The 12246-nt window shown below is 36.7% G+C and overlaps 1 protein-coding gene and 1 pseudogene across 1 annotated transcript; both read right to left on the bottom strand.

Moving 5' to 3' along the window:
• Nucleotides 1-7643: 7643 nt before the first annotated feature.
• On the bottom strand, nucleotides 7644-8633 carry LOC148586453 (uncharacterized; annotated as a pseudogene).
• A 2348-nt stretch (nucleotides 8634-10981) lies between these two features.
• Nucleotides 10982-11971, bottom strand: LOC148586452 (uncharacterized). The gene has a single exon (XM_088515644.1). It carries the CDS (start codon nucleotides 11969-11971, stop codon nucleotides 10982-10984), a length of 990 nt encoding a protein of 329 aa, XP_088371770.1.
• Nucleotides 11972-12246: the final 275 nt, after the last annotated feature.

Below are 12246 nucleotides of genomic sequence, written 5' to 3'. Positions count from 1 at the left end.
TTAATTGAGTCATACATTGAGGGGGAGTTTTGCTGATGTTTCTTTATAATCACGCATTCTACGTCATTTTTTTTATCATGAGTTTTATTTATGTCTTCTTGTTCCACATATGCCTTGATGTATTTTGTGAAGTGTTTCAGGAAACATGAAGACCTTTTGTCATTCTGTGACAAAAAGGGGGAGTAAATATGGGGAGATGATGGGATTGGCTCGACATTTTGGTTTTGTCACTGAATTGCCAAAGGGGGAGTTTGTTAGTTCTTGTGTTGGCTTAATTCAGTTCCAAAATGCAGATGCTACTGTTCACGGCTCAAACACTGATATAGAATGCTCAGAATCTAATCTCCACCGTTCATAATGTAGATTCATGTGTTATGAACATCCCTGCAAAATTTCAGCTCAATCGGACCACAAACGCCGATCGATCGGAGTTGTTGATGAAGACTGGACAGGCCGGGTCCGGACCTCCAGAATCAGGGTCCGGACCCCATTTCCAGAAACTTGATTTTTCAAGCAGGGTCCGGACCTCCAGAAGCAGGGTCCGGACCCCATTTCCCGAAAGTGCATTTTATGAGGCCTGTCCGGACCTCAGATCTGCAGGGTCCGGACCTGGCTGACTTATTAGGGTTATTTTCTATTTAAACACGATTTTGCTACATTTATACGTACGTATTTTATTGAGCAAAATCAGGGTGCTTAGAGTGAGAGAATTTGTTCTAGATTATTGTTGAAGAGAAAATACATGAAGCCAATCGGAGTTCCGGTGAAAGGAAGTCTTTTAGAAGAATCGTTCCAGATGTTCTGGAAAGGGCTACTGAGGTAGAAGTCAAGTGGGTCACTTGTCGTGTGCAAGGAAGAGTCAAAGGTTTTGTTATTCTTCGTGTATTCTTTATTCTTCTATATAGTGAATTGATTTCCTGGGTTTGGCTGCCCCGGAGAGGTTTTACATTTAGAGAGTTCTCTAAATGGTTTCCTCTTCGTAACCAAATTTCTGTGTTCTTGATTGCATATTTCATATCAGTATTTGGTTGATTTTTTAACTGCTAAGTTAGATCTGTTTTCTGGATATTTTCTGTAAAACTCCTAGACGTGTGAGTAGGTGATAATTGGAGTCGTTTTAGAATTTTCAGTTTCAACATCATTTATGATTGCAACATTGTTTGACTCGACTCCTAGCATTCTCCTTGTTATTTTGGGACTTTCAGAGATTGTTAGGAAAAAGAGTTCATGCTCAAAGGTTGTTGTTGTTATTGTTGTTTTTATTTTTATTTTATTTTTATTGTTTTATCTTTTATTTTTTGAAAAATAGTCAACTTCTCATTTGTGCTAGTTAGTTATATTATTGTATATTTGTGATGCGATGAAATTAGATGTAAGAGTTCTATGCTTTTATTTTATATAAACACAATTTACACACACAAACACATATATTGCAGGTTGAGGTAGAGCTGCTGAGAAACAGAAAGATAAGCAGCAAAACAGCAGCATTCTTGTTTGAATTTCTCATCCAACTCATCATCTTGTTAACCATTGCTGCCGCCATTGATCGATCTAATTACTTTGAGCTTCTAGTTTGTTTCAGGCAAAAGGGAGTGGAGATGGATGAGAATGAAGATAATGGAGAAAAAGCCGAATGGTATCCCATCAATTTATACATTGACCACTTTGTCTGGGTCACTGATCTATTAATTCATTAACGCGTTGCCTGCCACTCGCACGCTCCATGAAATACGACAAGTTCTTCTTCGATATACTTTGAACATTCTTTTCTTTTATGTACAATATATAATAATATATTCTCGATCGTAGTACGTGTTTGAACTGGCTCCTCCTGCAATTAAATGCATGCAGTTGGGCATTTCTCATTATTAAAATGGTAAGTAGTCAAACTTTGTTGTCTTCTCTTCTTTTCCTAAAAAGTTATGTTTTGGCTTTTAAGTTTTGTGTTAGAAATTTTAATGTTATTCTTGAAGTATATATATATGATTGTTTTTATTTGATTCTCTAAGTTTTGATCAAATATCCTAATTTATTCATTTTCTGTTTTATCGTCATATGTGAAATAAAGGTGATATTACCAATTAATGTGCGTGACAAACTTTGTTTTTGGGCATATATATATATGTTCTTTTAAAGTTAATATCAAATACTAGAGAAATTATGGACAAAGTTTTTTTTCAAACTGAGTTGGGAGAATTTCCTTCAACCTAGTCTATAAAAATGACATGTGTTCCTTAAATATGTGAGAATCACATTTTTTTTAATAACATGTGAAAAATTCTAAATAGATAAATATCACAATTTTATGCGGAATTAACAGATATATATCAAAACAAACATTCACCAAAATATGAATAATCACACACAAAGATTTTGGTGACGAAGAGGAAACCTTTTAGAAAACGTTCTAAAAGTAAAACCTCTCCGGGGCAGCCAAACCCAGGAAATCACTATCAAAAGATTATCCAGAGATTACAGACACTAGGAACACTTACAACCCTTTGCAAGACCTTGACTCTGTAAGATCGACAAGCCTCCAACTTGTCTCCTCGCTCACAATCTTCTTCAACGTGATTCTCCTTTATCGGACCCTTCCGATAGACTTCAATTAAGCACACAATCAATACTAACAAAAATCCTCTAAGAGGAATCAATTTGGCTCACAACAAAATAATCACTCAAGCACAGCCTCACACGAAGTCTCTGGGGGTGAAAATTCGTACTTCTATCTTCTATAATGATGTATATATACCCCCGACAAAACCCTAGACTTAAACCACTTAAAATCACGTTTTTGGGCCTCAAACTTACGGGGTGTCTGGACATGTTAATGGGCTGTCCGGACACGGCTTTGCGGAGCAAAATTTGAGTTTCTGGAAATGAGGTCCGGACCCGGGGAAGGCATGTCCGGACATGGGTGAAACAGCATTCTGGAAATGCTGTCCAGTCTTGATCAACAGCCCCGATCGATGGGCGTTTGTGGTCCGATTGAGCTGAAATTTTGCAGGGACGTTCATAACACATGAATCTACATTATGAACGGTGAAGATTGGATTCTGAGCATTCTATATTAGTGTTTGAGCTCGTAAACAGTAGCCTCTGCATTTTGGAACTGAATTAAGCCAACACAAGAACTAACAACATGAACAAAGTTGGAATAAATTTTATTAAAAACTCATATGCATGAAGGGGTGTAAATGAGCCGAACTTGAGCAACCTTATCTTGTTTAGGCTTGGACAGTTTAAATTTTACTCGAGCTCGAGCCGAGCTTAAGGATGAGCCAAAAAAACGAGGTCGAGCTCGAGCTCATAATAAGTCGAGCCATCTTTAATTTATTTATTTTTATTATAGATTTAAACTTCAAGTACTCTTAAACGGCTCAAGAAGCAAGCTTGCATATGAGCATCTTGCTTAACCTGGCTAGCCAAGTATGGAGCCTGAGTCAAGATAGAAAGACGTTTGGTTTCGAAGAGAGAGGATATGCATCATTTTATAATAAAAGGATGATATTGGGGAAAAAAAAAATCATCAATTTTTAATATTAGGATGAGCAACTATGTGAATAACTACTAATTCGAGCTTTATATGAGCTGCTCACGAGTCTAACCGAGTCGAACTGAGTTTGCTTCGTTTAATATTTGAGCTAGTATTTGTGTTCAGGAAATGTCTCATTTAATAATTGAGTCGAGCACAAGTCGAGCTTATACGAGCCGATCTTGAGCTCGCTCGTGAATGGCTTGCTCATTTAACACCTCTATGTGCATTTCACATGCTATTAAAAAAAAGAACACATGTCACTTTTATAGACTAGGTTGAAGAAAAATTCTTCCAACCCAATTTAGAGAAAAACTTTATCCGTGTCACATATTAATTAGAACACATGCAGTGGAAAAGTAACAAGAAATGTTGAAATTATATATATATATATATTTTGTTATTTTTTTAAAAAAATTTAAATTATTAAATTCATTTGTCTCCATATGTATTCTGTAATAATTAATTTAAAATCATCAAACCTAACCTTGAAATTGTCGTAGGTTAAATATTGGGCCAGAGACTTGAATGACGGTGGAAAGACTTTAAGTGTCTGTATATATTAAAGGTAATTATATATGGAGGGGCTTGCATTACTCGCTCATCTGGACTATTTCAAGGGATATAAGTACAGGTACGACTCATTCATATCCGATTGGGATTGTCCTCGTATATTTTATATATTTATTTATTTACTAATTAGCATTTTATATATTAAAAATAAAAAGATTAATTAATTTACTTATTCACCACAACACTATGGTTGCTAATATTTAGGGCCGTAAATAAATCAATCTGTTCGATAACACGCTTAGTTTTAGCTTTACCCGAACTCGAGCTCGATAATACAAACCCAAACAGGACAAACACAATCTCGAACAAGCCCGAAATATCAATGACAAATAGCTACTAGACAGACACTAGTCTATAATTTTAAAGGGAAGTCGCCTTAATATTAAGCTAAGATTAATTAAGTCCATAAGGCTTTGGCATTGACAACTTGTGACACCCAAGTTAGTACCACATTGAGAGATGAATTGCCTACATTGAGTGGGAATATTATAAAGGATTAAAGGTGTTCATGGGTGTTAACTTTCACATTAGTTCCTTGATACTGGGCTTCATAGGTATGGATGTAATTGATTTGAATCGAGCCGAGTATTAAATGTTCAAGTTTGGTTTGTTTAATTTTTTTCAAACACAAGCCGAGCTCAAGTGAGCTAAATAATTGGTTCAAGCTCTACTCATTCATTTTTTCAATGAGGTCAAGCTTATTCATGAGCTACTCAAATAATCTACTCCTCCATATATAAAAGTAAATATCGTGTTAGTACAGTTTCTTGTCCAGTGTGATTGACAGGCCCTTCGAGGTAGATGTAGGTATGCGGTCTGTCTTCTGCGCTCCAATCTGACTTCTTGATTCCTACAAAATAAGATACCATACTAGGCGTGATCTCCCTCTGATATCTAAGTTAGAGTTTTGAATAATATCAGTGTAAACTGTGTAATGTAGGATAATTCAGTCTAGAGTTTATATATGTGTATGGACCTATTTATAGGCTAAGAAGTATATTCCAACTTGGGGTCGATCGATCTTCTACCTTGACTTGAATTTTGAGTCATGGAGCTTGATTTGGACTGGGAATTGCTATCATATTTGGATTCAGATTTCTTTTCTCATATAACTGGGTCTAATATTTTTACCAAGTTTGTAGGGAATTCAATCCCGATAAATCAGAGATTGATTCTTAATAAAACTTTGTCGCTGGAATACGTGATACTTTGGTGATCTTTCATGTTGGAGTAGCAGGGATACTCGGGAGATGCTCGTATTAGGAGTACCTGACAATCCCGGGAAGTGTTTGTTCCGGTGATTGCTCTTGGAATACTCGATGGCCCTTTCCATAATAAATAGATCTTGAGGGTCTTTCTTCCTGGGCAGGGGCCCCGTTGCTGGTCTAGAGGCCCACAACCAATTGGATGGGTTGAATGGGATAATTCCCAACGTATCGTAACTTTTAATTTTTAATGTCGTGTAAATTCATACTTATTATTAGTTATTTAATTATTTGAGTGATTAGATAAATTAACTCGAATCTTAAACAATCGAATCTTGAGTTTATATGTTTATCTTATAGTAAGTATATACTATATACACATAAACCCACTCATGTACACACATACACAAGTATTTATATCAAGACTCATAATTACGATAATTCAACCTATATCTAGAATTCATTTTTATACTTTTAAATACTTAACATATTCTCATTAACACGTTAAAATTGATATTATTAAAATAATTAATATGAAGTTATGCGAGCTTATAGAAGCCACACTAAGCCCGAGCTTATTCATGAACAACTCTATTTATTTACAGCCCTATAAGTAATTTTAAGGAGCTTTAATTGCAACTTGACTAATTATTTTGGAGTAAGAGCGCAAATCTTGCTAGTGCTTTACCTAAGTCATTTCATAGGGCATTACAGCAACCTAATAACACCAAGTGGCCATGCCAAAGACGTCAAGGATTTGAGTAGAGGAAATTGTGACGCCCTAAAAAATTAGTCCCAAATTGAGAAGATGAGTTGCCAATTACTTTGACTGGAAAGATTATATCTAAATTAAGGTGCTCATGGGTTCTCAGTCAAATATTAATTCCTTACTATATATGTGAGATTGAGCTTTATCAGCAGTTGTGAGGAGCTCTGCATTTTGTTGCTCTCCCTTGGGAAATATTTAGCTGGCAAGCAATATCGTATAGTGGAGGTTTAGGTCAATGACATATTAGTGAAGAGCATTAAGGTTGAACAACACCTATCCAACCTCGATTAGACACACAGACACACACACACAGATATATATTGAAAATTCTATATATGACTCCAAAAGACACCTATTCAAATGTCTAGGTGTTTTACAAATATTAACCGGAATAAGATCTAACATAATAGTTAATATTCAACCAAATACAGATATGTAATGAAATTCAAGAACACAGATATTTGGTTACGAAGATGAAACCATTTAGAGAACTCTCTAAATGTAAAACCTCTCCGGGGCAGCCAAACCTAGAAAATCAATCCACTATAAGAAGAATAAGGAATACAAGAAGAATTACAAAACCTTTGCAATTGACTCTTCCTTGCACACGACAAGCAACCCACTTGACTTCTACCGCAGTAGCCCTTTCCAGAACATCTGGCACAATTCTTCTATAAGATTTCCTTTCACCATAACTCCGATTGGCTTCACGTATTTAATCTTTACTCCCATAAACTAGAACAATATCTCTCTCTAAGCTCTCTGTTTTAGCTCTCAAAATACGTACCTATGTTAGGCAAAATAGATTGTTTAAATAGAACATAAAACATAAATTTAGCAGCCATGTCCAGACAGGGATAAGTGGGTGTCCGGGCATGGCTAGGGTTACATATGCGTAACCACGTGGTGTCCGGACAGCCAAGTCATGTGTCCGGACAGGCCATGCAAAATGGGCTTGCTGGAAATTGGGTCCGGACCCAGCTTCTGGCGGTCGGGACATGCCCCTCAAAAGCAGCTTGCTGGAAATTGGGTCAGAACCCAGCTTCTGGCAGTCCGGACATGCCCCTCAAAAATAGCTTGCTGGATATAGTGTCCGGACCCGGCTTCTGACGGTCCAGACAGGCCCTTCACATTTGACTTACTGGAAATTGTGTCCGGACCCGGCTTCTGAAGGTCCGGACAGGCCCTTCAAAGTGTGTTTGCTGGATATTGGGTCCGGACCTGGCTTCTGGTGGTCTGAACAGGGCCTTCTAGAATCCGGCTTTCTGGAAATGCTGAGGTGCTCATTTTCAACAAATTACATGCAAACCGAATGTGTCAAACCATAAACTAACAAACTCCCCCTTTGGCCATTCGGGGACAAAAAATTATATATGAAAATGACACATCAACTCCCCTTTTTTGTCTCTGAAGGACAAAAAAAAAAATGGAATTCTAGAGTTAAAGGAAAAAACAACCAACCCATTAAATCTGAAATCAGTAGACACACTAAACAAAAATAGTCCCATCACATAATGACATTTGATTTGTAAGCAAAGCAAACAAAAAAAAAAAAAAAAAATTAGTCTTGCCAAAAACTGTCCTTGATTTGCTTCACATCTTGCTCCAAAGTCGTCAGGCGTTTGTTGATAGCTTCGATGCTTTGGCCTTGAGCTTGAAGTAAGTCAATTATTTTATTTAATTGACTGGAAACATTTGATGATCTCGAGGAGGACGCAGCTGAAGGATCTTGAACGATTGGAGGAGCATGGTCAGCTGGAGCAGGAAGCCTATGAAGTTGGCCATTGGACTTCATCACTGTTGCTTTTCCAAAGTAACCTTTAGGAGATTCCATATGTTCATTTGCAGCAATTTTAGGCAATGTGGCTTGCAAGATCTTTGTGATGAGGCCGCCATATGGTAAGGCAATAGAATGATCTTCATGAAGCTCAATCATTGTCAACACCATATGAGTACATAAACAGAACTCAACATGGTTAATGATGCCATATATCATTATTGCTCGTTCAATGGTCACATGACTATTTCGAGATATTCCCCAGATATTTTGCAGCACAATCCATGTTAACAGCCTCTCTGGAGCCCGCACATATCCAATGAGAACTTTGTTCTTGTCTTCGTCCCATACAAGCTCCCTACTTGGATTAAGAACCGCCATGATTTCAGCTTTAGTTGGTTATGGATCGATCTCCAGAAATGGAAGCGGCTTCTCATTCGTTAATGGAATCCCAGTAACTTCACTTATCAACTCAGGAGTGATAGTGAGAGTTTTCTCGAAGACCTTGGTCTTGAATGACGGGTCACCAACCAAGTCAATATCTTCGATGTTGTAGTAGAATTCTCGAACTGACCGAGTGTATGCATTAACAGGAACGAACAGAGATGTCCATTGATTGGCCTGGAATATCTCATAAATGAACCGAAAGGGTTCAACTCGAAGATCATTTTGATCCACTCCACGTTCAATCACAATGTTGTGTGTCAGAATTTTGTCTTGTAGGATTGATTTTTCTTCTCGAGTGCGCTTCCTCCTAGGTGTGGATTCCGACATTGGATACACCATTTAGGTGTGGATTCCGACATTGGATACACCATTTTCTGCAGTCACACCCCAAAGAAGGAAGTAAATGGCAAAATAATAGCACAAATTACTTGAAGTAGTCATTTTGTCAAAACAATGATATGATATGAAGCATGTGATCTCACAAATGAGGTATATGCACCATAAACAGATTATAATTGTTGAACACAACAAAAATAACTTATTTCAAGAAGAAAAACTGAGATAAATGCAAAAAGATTTCATTTAGACATTCAATCGAACATGTGATAGGCATTGAGGTATTGATTATAACATTATGAGAAGAGTTCATGAATAATGAAAATACCTCGCCTAGGGACATCCCAACCAACATCTAAAGACCAAAATATTGAACTAGAGCAATTTAATTAAAGAAATGTAGCAAAATTGCAAAACTGAATCTTTGATGCATTTTATCAAACATATGGTATGCATAAAGATGTGGGCATGGAAAACACATGTGAAGATGAGTAACCCATTCCTAAGTACATCATAGTTTATGTATTTTGCTACAATCATATGAGAGAGAAAGAATTATCAATACCAATCAAGCAATCAAGCAATTCAGAATAGCACTTTGGAGCTCAACATTCACAACCTAGAATTTGATTCTAAACCAAATCTGAAAAGAATAAGGTGCGAAAACATACCTTGGGTGATGGAAGTTTTGAGCCTTTAAGTTGAAGGTTGGAATCACAGAGAGAAAAAAATAAATAAATAACACAACGAAATAAAAAAAAAAATTGAGGAATGAGTACTTCGGCCGAGAGAGAGAAGGACGAAATGGGAAAAAATAAGAGATTTTAGGTTAAAAAAAAAAAAACGCGATAGGCGTGTCCGGACAGGTAAGTGCCGTGTTCGGACATCCTCCCTCTCCATTTTAAAACAAAACTAAAAAATAAAACCTCTTTTTTTTTTCTTTTTTTTTTTCTTTTTTTTTTTTTTTTAAATTTAGAATTAAAACACAACTTGTATAGATATCCAATAACCCATGCATGTCCTTATGAATATCTTAGCAATCCGGAGTGATCAACAAACTACACACACACACCATAAATGTACCATATGCATGAAGCATCATTTTTCTGTGAATTCAGCCAAGTAAGCAATAACTCAGAAAACTCATGTGAGGGTATAGTGTGTGAAAACTCCCATTAAATAAGATTTCATCAGTGGAAGGTAAATCTAGACAGACATTTAGTAAATGAAAGACAGACAGTCTGATTCAAGCCATAGTCAAACCTTATAATATTAGGACCTAGAGTCCCTCATCCGATACACTTCCCTTAAGACTAATCATTCACTTTTTACCATGTTCTTTAGTAACCATCTATTCCTGTAATGATTTGATCATTGATTCTTTTTATAGGGACATATAGAAGCAAACATAAGTCATTTGAACATATATTATGCCCTTTTTTATTTTTTTTTTATTTAAGAAAATGTCGGAATTTTTAGGAGCTGGGTTCAACTAACTAGTTGATCAAGTGGATAGAAATGACACTACCTATCTTCCAAAAAAAAAAATGTTTGATCCGAATTCCCAAACACATATCAAAAATACAAACTTAATGGGGGCAAATAGTGCATAACTTCGAACATGAGAAAAACTAACTCTTACTCCCTCAACAGTCTTCAGAAGAACAAGGTAGAGCATAAAACATATGAAGCATTAGATGTAAATTGTAGAATTATTGACCCCACTCATATGTAAAATATTCATTTGAGAACAATACATGAGAAACTGACCACCGAACAAGAAAAAAAAAATCACAAAAATAACTGAACCAAAGAAAAAACAAAAAGCAAACAAAATGCCCTAGAACAGCGACGAAAAAATATCAATATGCTTAATTTCTAGGCATGTTCTATGTATACAATCATGACTTGCTGGAAATTGTGTCCGGACCCGACTTCTGAAGGTTCGGACAGGCCCTTCAAAGTGTGTTTGCTGGATATTGGGTCCGGTCCTGGCTTCTGGTGGTCCGAACAGGGCCTTCTAGAATCCGGCTTTCTGGAAATGCTGAGGTGCTCATTTTCAACAAATTACATGCAAACCGAATGTGCCAAACCATAAACTAACAAACTCCCCCTTTGGCCATTCGGGGACAAAAAATTATACATGAAAATGACACATCAACTCCCCCTTTTTGTCTCTGAAGGACGAAAGGACGCACAAAAAGAATGGAATTCTAGAGTTAAAGGAAAAAACAACCAACCCATTAAATCTGAAATCAATAGACACACTAAAGAAAAATAGTCCCATCACATAATGGCATTTGATTTGTAAGCAAAGCAAACAAAAAAAAAAAAGAAAATTAGTCTTGCCAAAAACTGTCCTTGATTTGCTTCACATCTTGCTCCAAAGTCGTCAGGCGTTTGTTTATAGCTTCGATGCTTTGGCCTTGAGCTTGAAGTAAGTCAATTATTTTATTTAATTGACTGGAAACATTTGATGATCTCGAGGAGGACGCAGCTGGAGGATCGTGAACGATTGGAGGGGCATGTTCAGCTGGAGCGGGAAGCCTATGAAGTTGGCCATTGGACTTCATCACTGTTGCTTTTCCAAAGTAACCTTTAGGAGATTCCATATGTTCATTTGCAACAATTTTAGGCAATGTGGCTTGCAAGATCTTTGTGATGAGGCTGCCATATGGTAAGGCAATAGAATGATCTTCATGAAGCTCAATCATTGTCAACACCATATGAGTACATAAACAGAACTCAACATGGTTAATGATGCCATATATCATCATTGCTCGTTCAATGGTCACATGACTATTTCGAGATATTCCCCAGATATTTTGCAGCACAATCTGTGTTAACAGCCTCTCTGGAGCCCGCACATATCCAATGAGAACTTTGTTCTTGTCTTCGTCCCATACAAGCTCCCTACTTGGATTAAGAACCGCCATGATTTTAGCTTTAGTTGGTTGTGGATCAATCTCCATAAATGGAAGCGGCTTCTCATTCGTTAATGGAATCCCAGTAACTTCACTTATCAACTCAGGAGTGATAGTGAGAGTTTTCCCGAAGAACTTGGTCTTGAATGACGGGTCACCAACCAAGTCAATATCTTCGATGTTGTAGTAGAATTCTCGAACTGACCAAGTGTATGCATTAACAGGAACGAACAAAGATGTCCATTGATTGGCCTGGAATATCTCATAAATGAACCGAAAAGGTTCAACTCGAAGATCATTTTGATCCACTCCACGTTCAATCACAATGTTGTGTGTTAGAATTTTGTCTTGTAGGATTGATTTTTCTTCTCGAGTGCGCTTCCTCCTAGGTGTGGATTCCGACATTGGATACACAATTTTCTGCAGTCACACCCCAAAGAAGGAAGTAAATGGCAAAATAATAGCACAAATTACTTGAAGTAGTCATTTTGTCAAAACAATGATATGATATGAAGCATGTGATCTCACAAATGAGGTATATGCACCATAAACAGATTATAATTGTTGAACACAACAAAAATAACTTATTTCAAGAAGAAAAACTGAGATAAATGCAAAAAGATTTCATTTAGACATTCAATCGAACATGTGATAGGCATTGAGGTATTGATTATAACATT

This window comes from Corylus avellana, chromosome 4 (assembly GCF_965113065.1).
Source record: "Corylus avellana chromosome 4, dhCorAvel1.hap1.2, whole genome shotgun sequence".
Lineage (NCBI taxonomy): Eukaryota > Viridiplantae > Streptophyta > Magnoliopsida > Fagales > Betulaceae > Corylus > Corylus avellana.
This window is presented reverse-complemented; position numbering and strand designations above follow the sequence as displayed.